This window comes from Streptopelia decaocto (genome assembly GCF_964273445.1).
Source record: "Streptopelia decaocto genome assembly, chromosome: 3".
NCBI lineage: Eukaryota > Metazoa > Chordata > Aves > Columbiformes > Columbidae > Streptopelia > Streptopelia decaocto.
Genome location: NC_138656.1, coordinates 32,003,560 through 32,022,113, shown reverse-complemented (window position 1 = coordinate 32,022,113; position 18,554 = coordinate 32,003,560). Strand labels below are relative to the sequence as shown.

Here is an 18,554-nt window from a genome sequence, read left to right as displayed (position 1 = left end):
TTAAGAACAGCCAGATAGAGATGAGTTTCACTCAACAACAGCAAAAAAGAACTATTAGATTCCTTATAGTAATATATTTTTGTGACTGATTCCTTGCTAATTGCTGACTAATCACTGCAACTTAAAAGTCTGTCTCGTTGCTCATCCTGAGTTAACTATTAATGGAAGCTCGTTGATTAAAGCAGAGATGTTCCTCTGAGTGAATAAAAAGGGCATCCAAAACAAGGAGAAACATACTTCATTACAATTAGTATTTATTAAAAATGCAGTGGACAAAAAAAAGGAAGCCTCCTAAAAAGCAGTCAGTTCATCAACATTTATTACATCATTGCCCACCCAGCACCACTGAAACACACAGTCCTATCAGCTCATTTCTCTTGTAAAATGTTCTGTTGATCACACTTGGTTCATTATCCATAAATGTGCATAGTTTCAAGACTTGACAAAGTAACATGAGCATAAAATGGCACCAAAGTCTGTTTGCCCAATGCTTCCAGCCACTCTCACCCCAAGAACATAGTGAAATGTGCGTTATTAAGATGTGCGTGGCAGTTGTTCATGTGCTCTGTACTCCCTTGTACGGTCTTGAGACCTTTGTGAGAGCTTTACAGTATGACGGCAAACTTCTCAGAAGCCAAAGAATCATATACCTCAAAGCATCATTTTATTACTACTGAGTTTGTCCTGTTAGTTTTCAAATATCTAGAGAGTGTGTGAAGGCAGGGAGGGCAGGGCCTGTTGTGAATGGTGGGGGGAATAAAGCGCTTGTGTAAATCAGTTAACTTGGCAGGTTACAGATGTGCTTCCTTTTCCTGACAATTTGTTTCCACGCTGAGCCAGGGAAACATTTGTGCTATTGCCATAGCAGCTCCACAGATAAAAAAGGTCTCTTGTGTTTGCGGGATCAGCTGTGATTGATGCTCATTACTGGTGTGCTGGGTACACTCCTGGGAAGGAGCAGGAGTGCCCCTACTATTAACTTACAGGCAAATCAATGATATCAAGGGAATCTTGACAGTAACAGTGAATGTAGGTGTACAAACATTTACAGAGTTTGGGCACCAAGCTTTCCAGACTCATTTCCGTTTCAGGGAATGTGGGTCATTGTACATGCCTTTTCTCACAGTGACAATGAATAAAGACTCAAATTCACCTTCAATGGAAAAAGTGCCTTCTGCAGTAAGTAACGTGTAAGATTTGTAAAGGATAAGCAAAGACAAAGACATTTGTACTAAAACCTACTGCCTGCTCATCTTAGACCTGTGAGTACTTTAAGTGAGCAGGAAGTGCATGACAGTGTGGTGTGCGCTTTACTGATGCCCACAGTAATTTAACCTTATTTCATGACAAGCAGCTACTTGTAAAGCTTAAGATATATTTTTGCTAGCCTCTTTGACGTTATTAGAGCTGTCTTCAACTCTGTGCGTATGGAGAGGGAGCACCCTGAATAGAATGTGACTTCACATTAGCCATTAGCATCAGAAAACAAGTAAACCCAAGTCGAAAATACTCTGTTTAGAGCATTTAAATTAATATTTTAAAATAATCCATCAATATTAGAAAAACAATGTTGAGTAATTTCCTGTCTAGGATGGTCGTTATCACGCTATTTAATGCTACATGACAGTGGCCACTGGTACATTTATGGGGATGTTCATATGTTTGAGGCCAGACAACTTCATGAAAGCAAATAGGAGGAACATGCAGGAAAACAATCTGTCTGAGGCAATAGTAACTACCTTACTCTTCCAAGTGGCTACTAGTTGCAAAGGTTGTTTTATCTGTCAGGATTATGCAGGCTGCTGGTTACTAGGAGTTGCAGTATAGGATGAAAAATCATGCAGCCTTCTGGGGCCTGGTGTGACATCTATTTCTAAAGTCGGGGAGAGCTGACACCTATTTCTGTGCATAGCACAATTAAGCTCTTATGCATGCAGACACAGGGTTTCAAGGTATTTGAGCGCTAAGGTCAAAATGCTGGAACATGCTTCTAACACTGTAGAAGTATATTTCAGGTCAGCAAAGTAAGTCCTCTGTTTCCACATCATGTTTTACAGAGGGCTCAAGGCAGACTGCTGGGCAGCTGCCATCTTTTTTTCTTTCGAAACTGATATGTGGACATTTCCCACTTGCAGGCAAGGGAAGCAGCAGCAATGCAAAGGGATGGGAGCTGCCCCTCTGACCCTGGCTCTTCCACAGTTATAATCTCTGCTGTATAGTAAAGTGCTTGAGCTATGTCCTTCTCCTTGTCACCTTCTAAATTCAACTAAGGGGGACAGAGGGACAGACACAACTCTGAAATCTTAATCCCTGACTTAAAAATAGTTGCCAAATAACAGCACTTTTAGCACTTGCTTCATTTCCAGAGTTTACGGTTGCATGGTGTGATGACAGCAGCTGTGAATACTTCACAGCAAGAAGGGCAAAAAAAACCCCAACAAACCTCTGTGGTGTATCTTGCAATCTTTGCTCAAGCTCATGGTAAGGACACTAAAATGAAGGTATTGGCAGAGTGGAGAAGTCTGTCCTCTAAAAAAGACACATGTGGTTACCAATAGGATAAGTGTTCACTCAGGAGGAAGCTGCCAGGGTAAGGCAAGACTGGAGTCACAGGGTCGTTGTATGGTACAACTGGTGAGGTTTCCACAGCAACCAGCTGAGCAAAAGTAGTTCTGTAAGAGCCTGAACATGAGCAGTGGTCACCTGGAAGAGTCTAGATATGATCTAGACCCTTGAGAAGTCTCCCCTCTGCCCACCTATCTTACTAAGCAACTTCACCTCTTCGATCACAATGTCATGAGTAACTGCTTTGCACATGTCATACACAGTCAGAGCAGCCAGGCTGGCAGCTGTGAGAGCTTCCATCTCCACACCTGTCCTCCCCCAGGTCTGACAGGAGCTGCGAATCACCACTGCATATCTGGCCTCATCTAGGCTCAGAGACACCTCTATATGGTTGAGGGGGATGTTGTGACACAACGGGATCAACTGGCTGGTCAGCTTGGCTGCCTGAATTCCTGCAATCTGGGCTACTGCCAGCACATCCCCTTTCTTTAGCTGGTTCTGCCTCACCATCTCAAATGCCTTTTCACCCAGGCGGACCACAGCACCAGCAACAGCACTTCTTCTTGAATCTGGCTTCCCTCCAACATCAACCATCATGGCCCGTCCTTCCTCATCAGCGTGAGTTAAGTTGTCAGAGGCACGAGGTACCTTGGTGCAAGATCCCAAATCCCTGGTACAGAATTCAGATCCTGGACTTGACTCTTTGGACTGAGAGTCCACAGAAACTTGGCCAACAGGAGAAGCCTCAAGGCACTTTGTGTCAAATGTAGAAATCGAGTCCTTCTGGAAGACGCAGTAGCCTCTGAGCTGGGTTTGTAGAATTCCTGTCATCATGTGCCATTGTTGCTCTGGGTGAGATCCTGGCAGGAAAAGTTGCCCTGCAAGCTTATTTTTCATTAATGCTTTTCCCATTTGTTTGAGTAAACTTGCTTTCAAAGCTGGCACATAGCGAAGTGTGTGGCCCCACTCTTTTGAATTTGGGGCATTCTGTAGGGCATCTTGGCATAGTGGGAATGACATCAAAGCAGCCTCTGGGGAAAAAAAAAAAAGTAACATGAGAATATATCTTACTAACTAGAAAGCTAAGCTAAGTCTGCAGTAGCTGATAACCCTGCTTGGGACTTTTGATATTGCAAAAACCTCAGTAAACCTGTGAATATGCACTTTTCCTCCTCAAGCGCTCTCTCTTTTCTCTCATCAGTTCCCTGCATTTGCTGGTTTGTTATTACAAACCTCAAGACTCAAATCACTTATTTCAAGGTCCCTGACAAGAAGAAACTACTTGCTTTCAAAGTATCAACACTTACTGAGAAACAGCAGCCAAGAAATCTTATAGGAAGATCAGTTCTGAAGAACGGCAAGTCACAATATGTTTGGGATTGTCCCAGCAGCGTTTGTCTTTTGAAAGCCTGGCAGGGTTACTAGGAAATTCTTGCACTCAGATTCTCAACTCTGCCTTTTCAAACACCTTCCTCCCAGCACAGGTGGCTGCACTTCTGCTTTGATCTCCTTCTGCAGGGAAGGGTCATGCCAGCACTTGAGGACAGCAGGGACCAGAAGCAGGGCATCTGCCACTGCACTATGAGCTCAGAGGGTGGCTCTGTGATTGGAACCTCACTTATAACTGCCAGCTCTTATGAGGTTAATGACAGCTGAAGTTTAAGCACTGGAAAAACCATGCTCCTCTCATTAACAGACTACTCAGAAGTATGTTCCAAGTTGAGCTGGCAAAGCTCCCAGCTGGCAGAGAGGTAGTGAGCCCTCCTGCCCCTTTCGACCATTTAATCCCTTGGTTTTGGCATTTGCACAGGGCTAAATGCCAAGTGTTAAGACAGAAGGAGTCTTTTTCACATAAAAAGTGATTTGTTTTGTAAGTAAAGAGAAAGCAGTATAGAGGTAAGTGTCTAAGCCCTAGTTTAATAGCCTCATTGATAAGCATGTTTTTATTTTTCCTAGAGCTCCTGTTATGTTTGCTCTGAGAACTTGGAATTATATTTTGCTCAATAACCTCCTTTGGTAGCTCTAATATTCAGGGACTCCCTTACTCACAAGTTTTGAGACTGCCCACAGGTGAATCAAAGCAACTTCCTGGCTCCTCTGCACCTTGCTGAGCTGCCTATGCTGCCCAGAGCTACACAAATCACCCTGGACTGTCCACACGACAACAATGGACACAATGTGGACAAACAAACCAATCTCTCCCGTGTTAGTCCCAGCTTCTGCTGTAACAAGACTTAGCACTTGCCCCATTTTTGATCCAGAGTACCCTCTGAGTACCCATTACTGAAGTTCATATCAACCATAATTTTAATTATATATTTTTAAATCACTGCAATAATCTGAATGGAAGCAAAGACCCTCTTTGGTCTATAGCTGGTGGTCTATCCACTGAAAGTAAGATTCCTGCAAATTTAGTGGTAACTTGTCTACCCTCAGAGGAAGGGGATTAAATGCATATAAGTGTTTTGAGTGCAACATTGCTCTGCTTCAGCAAAGCACAAAAAATTGTGCTTATCATTCCTTTCTTTCCTTCTCTCTTTATACAGGAGGTCTAACCTGAATATTCCTTTTAAAATCCAGGAACCCAAAGTATTCTGTTCTTCCCAATTCCTTAATTAGCTTTGAAGTTGAAGATAAACCCCTGGCAAGGTGCCTTGTCTTCCGGTGAAGCTGGTCTGCAAAGGCAGACACATATTTGCTTCCACAGGGTGAACAAACATAGGTGAGCACAGGAAAGTGAAGTAATGCTTGCTGGAGTGGTAAGTAAAAAGTCAGAAACAGACAGGAAAAGCAAAGATGCTTTGCATGCATTACTAACAACCTACATTTTCTTCAAGTTGTACCTAGTTATCCCTGTATTCACCTAAATTGCTCATATACCTACAGAAAAAACAGATACTGGTTTGGTATGTACAACACAAGTGAAATCACCTCACAAACTGCTTCTCCTTATATTCTATTACTGCACCTGAAGTTTAATTGTGTCTGCTTCCAACTAGCACAACCTTGGGAGGAAAAGAAAGCAGGGGATACTTAATTTAAGGAGGAAATTCCCATAACTAAAGTGAACCCAGGAGGAGAGCAACCTGCCAAAAGGAGTATTTTGATTAAGGGAAATAGGATACAAACCATCTAGCAAAGGCTCAGACAACAGCAGTGCAGGGAAGAAGTCAGGTTTGGCTCATGGGGACCAGAAAAACCAATTAGTGATTTCCACAGCATTCATTAAATCAATTCTATGCACACACCCCCCACACTGATTGCTTGCATGCCAACATTATTTGAAGTCTGTAAGTAACTCAAAACACAATTAGGAAATCTAATGATTCCCCATGGGTCATAGTGGGATACTCCCCACACATCTTCAGTCTCTCCACTGATGTGGTGACTGCCAGCACTTAGTCTCAAAGGGACAAGGAACAGCTGGACAGGCTGCCTCTTTCACTACATGTCAGACAATGATAAAGCACTTTTCAAAAGGAAATTGGGTGGATCTGATCTGTAGGCATCAAAACATTGCTATACGTGCTAACTTTGGAATGTGGAGATTTTTTAAAAGGCATCTTGAAAAATTATGTAGGTCCTGGTGAGCTGTCAAGAGTTCAATGTAGGGTTTTTTTCCTCTTAAAAAAAAAAAAAAGTTTTTCTCTTGCTGCAGGTCAATACATACTTTATTTAAAGGTCCACCTTCCTCCTTTTTCTGGAATGGAATGCGTGACCAGACACAAAAGAGCAAAAGCAGAGAGACAATCCTGCACCATTGAATCCATTCTCTCTAAAACTCAACATGTAAAATGATGCCCTTTAAAGGGTGGCAAAGAGTGAAAAATATTCCCAGTGAAAACAGCAACTATGCTAAAAGACTTCTGAAGATCCGATTTCCCACTAAAAGCAAAAGAAGGACTGGCACTAGGGTTTTGGTTTAAAAATAACCAAAAGAGCAGTTATTGTATCACCTGTAGCAAAGCACCTGTTACCTTTTCCCCCATGGGGGTACCTGTTTTAAAAGCTGTGCTTTAAGCTGCAGAGCAGCTAACCTGCTCCAGAGCATCACTGAATCACAGAATGTTAGGGATTGGGAGGGACCTGAAAAGATCACCTAGTCCCATCCGCCCACCAGAGCAGGAACACCTAGATGAGGTTACACAGGAATGTGTCCTGGCAAGTTTTGAATGTTTCCAGAGAAGGAGACTCTACAACCTCCCTGGGCAGCCTGTTCCAGTGTTCTGTTACCCTCACTGAGAAGAAGTTTCTTCTCATATTTAAGTGGAACCTCTTGTGTTCCAGTTTGCACCCATTACCCTTTGTCTTACCATTGGTTGTCACTGAGAAAAGCCTGGCTCCATCCTCATGACACACTCACCCTTTCTATATTTATAAACATTAATGCGGTCATTCACTGGGAGGAAAAAAGTCCGGGTTCGAAACAGAATGTTCATCTCTTCCATCCTAGCTGCATTTTTTTCCCCTTGTTGATAAGAAACAATAGAACGACTGCCAATTAACCTCACAGTGATAATTCTTGCAAGCACTTCTTAAGCCTACAGAAGAAAAAAAGGTATTCGGGAAGACTGCTACCTTACAAAACCAGGAAATGTAGGGATGCAGGAGGTAAAAACACACTTAAGAAGATGTGAGAAATCAGACACAAAATGGAGCAGAAAGGCTCTTGCCCACAATGCTGGCCAGGTACCAGACACTAAAGTTTTCATGGTTATGTTTGGACACTTTGCAGCAGTAAAAGGACATTTCAAAAGAATGAAACCCCAACTTTCAGATTCTGAAGTAAAGAAGTAGCGAGGTGGGAAAACTTGCATTTCTGTCAAGTTACTGGCTCTACAGATTATGACCAAAGTTGAATCTCTTAATCAAGAAATAAAAGTCCATCCTGCATTTTTAATGTTTATACAGTAATTTGGTCAATTTCATAAAACTCATTCCAAACTGCCTTATTAGTTGTTGTACAATTCTTGTTAAAGACAAAGGAAGCAGATAGATGGAAAAACTAGTGATGCCTTTAGAAAATGTAATGACCTTTCAAAATTAGAGAAAGCAAAACCAGTCCTGTCAATCAGAAGATTGGATAAGGCTTGATGGGGACATTAAACCCTTCCTCCTCTTCTACTTCAGCATAATTATAACCGCAACTGCCTTTTAAGAAACCTATTTCTTTGCCTAACCAGAACTGTACACCAGTTAGACTTAAAAGCCCAATCTACTCTGATCCCCCACAGACAAAAAACAAACAAAATTATGGTATATTTATTACGTACTGATTTGTCACCCACCAATCAGGATCATTGGCCGGTTTTTCATCCGGGAAATGTTAAACATGCCTAGAAATAAAACAAGGAACACATGAAAATCCTAGCTTTTTACCTTTTAAGTTATGCATCTGGTTTATACATTTAGTTTTTCTGCCCTTCACAGTACAACCTGCATGCTAAGCAAACCAAAGCACCATAAAGATGGAGGGAGCTGAAGGAGGGGGAATCTGGCATGGTGTTATTTAAAACCACAGCTCCCACAGTCTCTAAGCATCCAGCAGCTATTGGTCTATTGCACTGTAGAACCCCTTCCCAGAAAGCCTTCCAGACTCTGAACTACAGTATACCTACTACAGAAATCAAACAACTTGGGACTATTTTGGTTCTTAACAATGGCATTTGACTATACTAGTTCTATGGATAATCTGTTAACAGTGTTCCAGTCCAGAGAAGTCAAATCACACAAGGCCTAAAGGACAATATGCGATTAACAAAAATTGGAAGAGGAAAGACAATGTCAGGTAAATGCTACTGATGGCAAAATGCCCTCACTAGAGGGGAAAAAAACCCCACTCTTATTCCCTCATCCCCAACAATTAGAAATTAATGATCTAAAAGAAAAGGAACCAAGCTCTCTACCCCTCCTCTAATGCTTACAGGGCTCTGGGTCAGACCAACATACTTTGCAAGTTATTCTATGTTCAGATTTAAAAGCTTCCTTTAAATTTGTTTTACACATCATGGAAAAAAAAAAGGCAAAACCAGCTGTTAATATTCTGGTAGAATCTGCAAGAGAACAAAAGGGTCAAGGCATATTTTTAATGTAAAGGGGACTATTCCATGATCATGAAGCCAGGTCATGTACAAATCAGCACTCCCAGCTGCAGCCAGATTATTAAAACATGGTTAGGTACAGATGCGACTGAAATATAGTTAATATAAATTCAGAAAAGTCATACAGCCTGAGGATGCGACTGCATCATCATGCACCTTATGGATAGCACTGAATGAGTGGCTACACATTTCTGCATACTCAAAAAAGAGATCTGTCATTTCTAGAAACGTGTTGAACTAATTTAAGAAAAGATGGATCTAGTACAACTCCATCAATACTTGGTTAGCTTTATGCTTTGTTGTTGTTATCATGAGCAGTGGCATTTGCATTGCTTTGAAGACAAAAGTCAGTCTGAAAGGCTTTTAGACGGTCTGGATTCTAGGTCGTGTGGAAGATTAGAAGACTCAAAACTGACCTCCAGATTTTGGAGTAACTCCAGGACTGGTGTGTTACCAGCTTTGTATCAGACAATATTCTTATCAGATAGGAAAATTCCTTCCTTAGTTCAAGAAGCTTAGAGAAGGCAAGAAGCTTCTGGAATGCCCACAGCCAGATCTGATCAGACTACAAAATGGGGTGCCCGCCAAGGATCCCCTTTATGTGGTCTTCTCAGAGCCGCGGGTCTGCTGAAGCCGATGAGCCCTCCCCTTAGACTGGGACACCGTCTAAGGAAACTTCCCAGGATTGGAAGGACCTCACCTCCTCGTTTGGGTGAGTGATAATCTATGTCCTTGCCACATCAGGCAACTGTAATTCCTTGCCGAACTCAGGCAAGTGTAGTCCTTGTTATACAAGCAAGTGTAATTCCTTGCCTAATTCAGGCAAGTGTAGTATCCTGGAGTCAGACAGCTCTGGCTTTGTTTCTTGTGAGTATGCGCATGCATCGTTATTCTCACTTGCTGCACCCTAATAATTTCCTCAACTGATATCCAAAGCTGTATTTTATGCTACCGGAGTGCTAACTAACTGTATAAACCCTGTTTCTAGTTGGTTGTTTTGCCAGAATCTTCCGGCCAGAATAAAAGTCTGTTTTGGACCTTGTTGTCTGCCTAAAACTGACTTCAGGGTCCCTCCATGACACAAGTCAATGCATTCCACAGCAGTACCAGGACATTGTTTTCCCTAGTCACTGACGTTACCTCTCAGGTACAATGAACATACCAGCATGCTGTTTCTTTTTTCTGCCCACAGCAGCTCCAATGATTTGAACCAACTGTTCCTCTGAGGCACCTGACCGTAGGTGATCTCTCAAGGACACTTCTGAATTCCCAAAAAGGCACACCTGCAGTCAGACCAAGGAAACAAAAGAGGAGAAATGAGAAAGAATAGAATAAAATAAACGGCTTTTACAAGTATATCATACTAACCTCAGAGTAAAGAGTTTTGAAGAGGCCTATCCTACTCAAGAAAGAGAATATTTATGGAGATTGTTTTCTTTTTCTCTCTTCATGTACCCACACACACAGACAGCCGGGGACATTTATGTAACTGAAGCTGCTTGGGCCTTGAGGCTGCTTCAGTCATCTGACAGTAGACAGTAGCACAGCTGTTGTCTGTATCAGGTGACAATGCCTAAGTGCCAATTTTTAATTGAAAACTTTAATTTTCCCCCAGAAACTGCCAGTTTCAACGTGGCAGGAAATGGTTATCCCTCCCTCTTCTACAGCCGTTGAGCAAATGTACAGGCTGCTTTTGAAGGAGTTGCAAGAAGATGTTTGGTGAAACAAGACAGGATCCTTGTGGAACACAAAAGCCAAGCCCTTATAGCTGCTTGGATCCTTTTTAATGGGAAATCATCTGCTTGTCTCATGTTTAAGATGATTTTGAAGCAAAGATTAAAATAAATGTTTATATTTACTGGCCTTGCAACCATGTTTTACAACCAAGGTTCATTATGTTAGCAAAACAGAGAAACCAAAAAAAAGGTGATGTAACATCTCCCTAACAGCCCAACAAGCTTGAACAAGAATACGTACAGGACAGATAAACTGGAATTAGCTGGTAATAATTATGTGCCTTTCCATCCTACTTTACATTCAAGCTACTTTTAAAGGAAGAATTTCAACACTGCTTTCACTGCATGAAAGTAAAGAGAATTGTGTTTCACTACCAACCTTTAGGTTCCCATCTGCTGTTATCCTCAGCCGATTGCAGGATCCACAGAAGTGCTCCGACATGGAGGTGATAAAGCTGATTTGTCCCTGGAAATGTGGCACCTTATAACTCTAAAGAAACACAGAGGGGAAGAAAAAGAAAAAAAGTCAAATATAAACAAATCCTTTTTAAAGCTCCACTTGCCTGAAGACTGGAAGATATTTTCACATAGATTTTCTTGAGTTCTAATGTCACATGACAGAAAAAAGCAAAATCAGGTTTGTCAGGGGGTCCAATCTATTGTGCCCTGTTCCTGGAAATTCACAAACTTGTTAAATGTTTGCTCTTGTAGTTAACAACTCACAGGTGATGGCAGTAGGCATGCTCTTACTGAGGCAGCCATGAACCACAGATTCATGTACACTAGAAATCCCCCATGTAGCCCTGCACACTCTAAAGCAACACTGTTATTTCACTGAACACCTGTTTCATCAGGCTTCTTAACGTGGAGTCATAGACAGACATGGACTGACAAAAGTTTCAAAAGCTGGATATATATGTTTCAAATAAAGGATATAAGTCTGCCATTCTTTATACCTGTCTGAGCACCTAGTAAACACATTGTATTTCCAAAGGTAAAGACTATGACCAGTGTTTAGTAAGAGTCAAACCACATGCAGGCAGCTCGACCAAAATCCCCGAATTACTACAAGGAGCAATTTTATTTTGCTTGTCAAACTTAAATGCTCAACTCAGAAGAATTTGGGCCTTTAGGGTAAGGAAAGAATGGGGGTAAATTTCACATTTCTTTTCTAACACCACCTTGGCTGTGCTGGAAGCTTCACAGGGCAATTTCTCCAATTCAGGCCATCGCTGCTTAATTGTATCAAGCATTTCTTTGTAGCTCACCATCTTCTTGAAGTTCCATTTATTGCCTAGAATTAATAAAACCAGCATAACTTTATACTGTGGATTTTGTTGTTTTAATTAGCAGAGAACCACCTTTACATTCTCAACAAATCTCAGTGTTCCCTGTAGGTGTCCCAGCCCCAACTAACCCTGCTGCTAATCCTTTCCTAGTATATCTGGGGAAGACAGATAACCTGCAAAAGATACAACACAAAACTAAATTCCTAATTCCCAAAAAAGAGCTCACCAAAACTTCCAGAGACAAGCCCAGAGGGTGAACAACCACCAACCAGAGTCATCTATGTCCAAGGCACACTCCATGCCATGAAGAATCCCAAAACAGGACTGCATACCATCAAAGGGCATGTATTCTATGAACCGCACATCAAGGGGCAGATCCTTTGTGAAATCCACAAAGTCCAGCAGCTCATCCTCATTGAAGCCTCGCATCACCACACAATTTACCTGCAAGAAAATCAGGTCCCTGAAATTAGTGAGAAGAGTATGACTTTCTGCCCTCTTACACAAGGTTTCACAGTCCTTACCCACCTAAGGTATGGCGGTTTTTACTGTCTAAAATGACAATTCCACTCTCCAGTCCGAGGTTATATGTATTCTTTAACAGTGCTAACAGGGTACCTTCTAGAGTACTCTTTTTGGCAGATGTCACACAAATGTCCCACACCAGAAAGTGTTCACAGCACACTCCATAAACATAGGCTGCAGGATGACTAGCTTTTATGCACATTTCTAATAAATAATATTTACACTGGAGCCTCAGGTACTCTCTGCTTTATCTGAAGAACAACAGACAGCTGTGCAGTTGCTAAAACACTCCCTGTTAGCAAGGCAGATAGTATGTCCAAACATTGTGCATCATGATTATCAAGATCATTCAGGAAAGCTTAAACCTAGTTTAATTTCAAGTGTTTTTCATAACTCTATAGCCTAAAACACTTGCACATCTTCCAAAGCACATGTGAAACTGAAGCGAACCACAGGTGCAGAACTGCAAACAGCTGAGTTGGGGTGAAGTTTCATGTTACAGCTGAGCTGGTTTACCTGCAACCCCCCAGAGGAGGACTCCCTTTCCCTCCCTCCCTCCCTCCCTCACACTGGCACTCAGAGCCTGCTGTCAGCAGCTGAAGGAGGTAAACCAGGAATAAATGAATGTCTTTCTGCAGGGTAGTTTTCTGTCTGTTAACTCCCTTGGCCCAGTTCACAGCTGGGTCAGGCAAGTGCCAAATCAATAGAGGGGGCAGGAAGAGGCAAGTACAGAGCTGGACCACCCTGGGGCTTACAGTAAGGCTGTCAATAGGTTTGGTGCCACAGTGAACCAGCACCCTCAGCTGCAGGAGGAGATAATATGAATTTCCCCCATCACATCTTGATGTGATCTTCAGTCTACTAAAATTTTTCTTCAGTCTCACCAGAAGTTATTCACAGAGGTGGGGGAAAAAATAAATTCCTCATCAGGCGAGCTGTATCTTTCACCACCATTTATGGTAACACACAACAGTTCCAGAGTAAATAAATACTGGCTTTACCTTAACAGGATGGTAGCCAAGTTCAGTGGCTTTGTGGATTCCTTCCATTACCTTATGAAAGCCTAAGATATAAAAAGAATTAAAAAAATATTTTTCTTGTATAAAAACAGAACGCAAAAGGAGGTTATTTAGTACAAGACAAAAAGATGACAAAGAGAAACCAATCTGATTCCACAGACAGGGCTGCAATTCAGAAGAGCTGCAAGTAAAGAGACTTCAGTGCCACACACACACCCCACACACCCTCCCCAGAGGCTACCAGTGTTACTGTGGTCAAGTCACCAAAACACATTTTTTTGATGGGTATCTGAGTAGTCAAAATATTGGTATGCTTTTCTGCATATTTGGACATCCATCTATCATTTGCATATGATTCCCCACTGCTCCATACTCAGCTTTGCCTTGTGTTATGTTCTGAAAGAGAGTGGCAAGCATTTGTGAACTGCCTCCAGATGCAGTGATGAATGTTAAATTAATGTTTATTTGATAATAATGGCACATGTGTCTTTGCCAAAATGGTAGAATCTCACTGTTCTCAGCCAGACAGCAATATTGCAAAGTAAATTTTTAAAGATCTATCTAAAGTGAGTATGGAGGGGAATGGGGTTAAGAACAAACAAAAGCCCCTCGATTCCCTGTTCATCCCTGGCTACAGGTGTAATCGGCTTCCCAGAGCTACTAACTATCTGTTAGTTTGAAAATCACAGGCAGCATTTTACATAATGGTCATTTTTATGACTAAACATGTAAAGTTGGTGAGCATAACATGGGGGTGGGGGGGAGGGGGGGGGCGGAATTAGAGCATTTAGGCAAGCAATTCAGTTGGCTTTTGAACCTTGAAGACAAATGAAAGATGTCAGTAACTGCAGTGGCTTCAAGGAATGAAGTGCCTGGCCTCACCCTGCCATTTAGAGTGGCCTACACTTGTCAGCTGCTCCCAAAGAGCTATGGTTAATTTAGGGCAAGTATATTCACCCCTGCACATACCACCTAAATTTGGAAGAAAAAATAAAGTGACAATGCAATTTTGGAATTCCAAAGGCCTTTAGGAAAGCCTCTTAATCATCCCATTCAAGCCACACCTTCTGTCAACTTTAAACGAAGTTAAGACCCTGCATCATGATACCAGTTTTACATTTGACAGATTATTCCTTCCCTGCCACACTCACTAGCTGGCAGAGAAGCAGGGTGATGGGAGTAAGAAGGAGACAGAAGCTGCCGAGCTCTGGGTACGCATTTCTGGTGAGCAGCATGCTCAGCTGCCAGCCCAGTTTGTGAATGTCTCTCCTGCCCTGTCAGGTACCAGACTAAGTTCTCCTCCTGTTTGCACTCTGAACTCAGGTGTGAGAGACAAAACGCTGTATGGGATTGTGCTCCTTCTTCCAAACCTGTAGGCTTCAACAGCGAATACTTTACACATGCAAGCAAAAGGGTAATATCTTCCAGAAGTTTGTGCTGACAACCCCTGTGCTGTTCCTAGTCATATGTTTTTCCATGTAGGTCCATCAACCTCCTTTCTCCTATCTTTTATCTACTGGAAACTCAGATCCTCTAGTGAAGACCTCACAGCTGCATTAATCTGTAGGTGTTCTCCCAGAAATAAGCAATAACTTAGTAATAATCTGTGCACACTTTATATTGGATGCATTTAACAGGAGGAAAAAAACCAACCAAACAAAAAAAGACACGATGCTTTAACTGCTTTCTGGCTGATAAAGGCATTATACACCATAAACACAGGAAAGCAAAAGATGCTAACTGTTTTATAAGCAGACCCTAATACAGTCCTGGCTGCAAAGAGAGAGGTGACGAGCAAGGAGAAGACAGCAAACTCACACTTGCAAGCAACTGTTTGAACTTATAACTTGTCACCCTTCTCCTTCACTACCTACTTGTTCTGCATGTGCTCAGGAAGTTTGCAGCCCTGGTGGTACTTTTGTTCCAATTAAGCAAGTTTGCAGGCTGAATGTGGCAACAGAGATAATGATACACCACTGTAAGCACATCCCAGAGCCACAAAAGGGATCAAAAGCTCCCCAACAGCTTAGTAAAGCTTATGTGCAACTTAAGGATTGTAGAAAGGTGAAACTGAACTTAACTAAAAATGTGAGCAGGCAATCACTAGCAAGCAGTAGATAAAAAACTCTGCATGTTGGAATACTTGCACACTTGGGTTCAGCTCGCTGTAGAGGTACAGAACAGGATTACAGCTTACAATGCATCCAACTCAGCATCCCTCCCAGTTCTGCCTCTTACCTCCTGCCATGCTACCATAAGAGTGTGGTTTAGAACAGCTATCAAAAACCTCTACAACAAAAAAAAAGGAAAAGAAGAGGCTATTCTGACTAACAACGATTATAGCTTTTTTGCATGAAAAGATTTTGGGGGCAGGGTGATTATTTAAAATAAAAATTTGTAACATTAAAAAACCAAAAGTCTGTAACCACATTTCCTATTTTGACGTTAACTGTTTTTTCTTTATGAAAAGCATGTTCATGTGTATTGCCATACTCACTGAAACATCCTTTCTAGATCAAAGTTGTTGTGTGGTAATGGAACAACAAAAAGAAAAAACCCAAAACACTTCTAAATATTAGAGCACAAATGAATACTAGATTTAATTGTGTCAGGAAATATAATAGTGTCAAGGCACAGAAGCTCTCTAAGTTTTTGTTCGAAATTTCAAAATGACAACTCTTCCCCCCAATGGAAAATCTCAGTATTTTCATCTTTTTAAATTTCTTCTGAAATCGTAACTTTAGCCAACTTAGAAGCATAGAGAACCTTAGACACATCCAGAACAATCCTATGTGGGACAACAGCCCCCAACCTTTAATCCTTACAAGAAGAAAGGCTTCAAGTCAATGTTTAATGATCCAATTACAGTACAATATTATCTCATTTTCCTTGTACTGAACAAAGAAGGGACAGGCTGTGAAACAGGTTAGACTGGTTACCTGCAAGAAAGTAGTTTCCATTTATTTATCCCTTAGAATGGGGTAGATGGGGAAAAGTAGAAATACTTTGGTCCTCTAATGTGTTTTCATACAGCAAGGAAATCTCTGATCATCCCACAGTCATTCCCTCCACTCCAACTATTTGGGAATAAAAGCAGGCATAACGCAGGCCACCTGCAAAGATAACAATGTTCCAGCCTCTTCTTAAAACCCCAGAATGAGTTTCCAAAGGAAAGGAAAAATTGATTCCAAGTTTCTCGATTTCCTGGTTAGCTCCATAATCAGGTGTCACCTTTACTTTCTACAGAAGTTACCAGCCTGTAGGAATCTAAGACCAGGAATCCCTCTCACCTTAAGAGGAGCTACATCTTGTTGCCTCTGGAACTGCCACAGGAGACAGGGTAGAACAGTAGGGCAGGCACTTTATTCTCTGCTCATTCCATACTTGGAAATCTCCTATTAAACAAAAAACCCTCAAAAACAACAAAGTATTTTTTACATAATTTCAGCCCTAGACAAAAGGAAAAAAAAACCACATACACACACAAAAAAACCCACAAAACCACAACAAAAAACACAACACAAACTCAGTATTATTATTTTTACCTTAGCTCCACTTAAAAAAAAAAAAAAACAAAAAAAAAACACCAAAAACTACGATAAGGAACTTATTCTCCTTCTTAAAAATATTGAGTCTCAGAAACTCCTCTGTTCATTCTCTGTGTTATTCAGCTGAGCACTTTCTCTCTTTGTGGGTAAAGACCTATTTTACTTTTAAGGGGAAGGAGGAAAAGAGAACATTTATTTAAATAAAAGTTACCCTCACCCTGCAACAACTTTCAAATTACTTTATAAGCAGCTTCCTACCAGCTTCCAATCAGATATAAAGAGCTGTGGCCATATAATTTAGGGAGCTGGAATCACACCATCACAGAATGTTAGGGATTGGAAGGGACCTTGAAAGATCATCTAGTCCAATCCCCCTGCCCGAGCAGGAACACTCAGATGAGGTTACACAGGACGGTGTCCAGGTGGGTTTTGAATGTCTCCAGAGTAGGAGACTGCACAATCCCCCTGGGCAGCCTGTTCCAGTGCTCTGTTACTCTCACTGAGAAGTAGTTTCTTCTCTAATTTAAGTGGAACCTCTTGTGTTCCAGTTTGAACCCCTTACCCTTTGTTCTATCCTTGGTTGTCACCGAGAAGAGCCTGGCTCCATCCTCATGACACTCACCCTTTATATATTTGTAAACATTAATAAGGTCACCCCTCAGTCTCCTCCAAGCTAAAGAGACCCAGCTCCCTCAGCCTTTCTTCATAAGGGAGATGCTCCCTTAATCATCTTTGTTGCCCTGCACTGGACTCTCTCCAGCAGTTCCCTGTCCTTCTTGAACTGAGGGGACCAGAACTGGTCACAATACTCCAGATGGGGTCTCACCAGGGTGAAGTAGAGGGGAAGGAGAACCTCTCTTGACCTACTAACCACACCCCTTCTAATACACCCCAGGATGCCATTGGCCTTCCTGGCCACAAGGGCACAGTGCTGGCTCATGGTCATCCTGCTGTCCACCAGAACACCCAGGTCCCTTTCCCTTACGCTGCTCTCTAATAGGTCATTCTGCAACTTATACTGGAACCTGGGGTTGTTCCTGCCCAGATGCAATACTCTACACTTGCCCTTGTTGTATTTCATTAAATTTTTCCCTGCCCAACTCTCCAGCCTGTCCAGGTCTGGCTGGATGGCAGCACAGCCTTCTGGCGTGTCAGCCACTCCTCCCAGCTTGGTGTCATCAGCAAACTTGCTGATAGTACACTCTATTCCCTCCAAATTGTTGATGAATATATTGAATAATATGGGCCCCAGTACTGAGGATCAGGTTTGCTCCTTCAGTAGTGAATAAAGTGCTTGTTTCCAGTGAATGTCACAAAACAGGTAATATTCAAATGCAAAAAGCAGAAGCAAAGAAAACAGTCAACACCTGCTTGCAATTAGATACTCCCAGATATTTCTCTGGAAGCCAACTGTGCCATGACACAACCAGATTAATGCAATAGCCTATGCTGGCAGGATAATGCTCCAATCAGCTTTATGACAGGAACAGACTTCTGCACCATGATGTAGAAACCACAAGAAGTGCTCCCAGAGAGACTATAGACAAGGACAACTTCCTGTACCTGTCAGCAGAACTTCAGTTTGATAGCAGAATGATTCAAACACTGAATGATTTCTCAGAGCATCCAAGATTTCTATTTTCCTCGCCCTACTTTTCTCTTGCGTTGTTCTACCATCTAGTGGCTATTTGGAGGTTTTGTCTGAATTAGTAGTTCACAGACTGCCTAAGTTACATTACTGGACAGAAACAGAATGATACAAGATCACAGT

The 18,554-nt window shown here is 41.8% G+C and overlaps 1 protein-coding gene across 3 annotated transcripts in view; it reads right to left on the bottom strand.

Annotated features, from left to right (window-relative positions):
* Positions 1–18,554, bottom strand: part of MOCS1 (molybdenum cofactor synthesis 1) — a 140,966-nt gene that overhangs the window by 108,620 nt on the left and 13,792 nt on the right. The window contains exons 5-11 of one of the 3 annotated variants that reach the window (XR_014183565.1): positions 13,218–13,279; positions 12,024–12,135; positions 11,584–11,696; positions 10,782–10,892; positions 9,829–9,949; positions 7,854–7,901; positions 275–3,596 (exon numbers count right to left, since the gene is read on the bottom strand). Coding sequence is in view for 2 of the 3 variants with exons in the window: in XM_082047971.1 (XP_081904097.1) it covers positions 2,725–3,596; positions 7,854–7,901; positions 9,829–9,949; positions 10,782–10,892; positions 11,584–11,696; positions 12,024–12,135; positions 13,218–13,279 (1,439 nt within the window). In the remaining variant the exon portion in view is untranslated. Of the gene's footprint in view, positions 1–234; positions 3,597–7,838; positions 7,902–9,828; positions 9,950–10,781; positions 10,893–11,583; positions 11,697–12,023; positions 12,136–13,217; positions 13,280–18,554 lie in introns of those variants that run through there. The other 2 variants (XM_082047971.1, XM_082047972.1) reach the window with 2 other exon arrangements.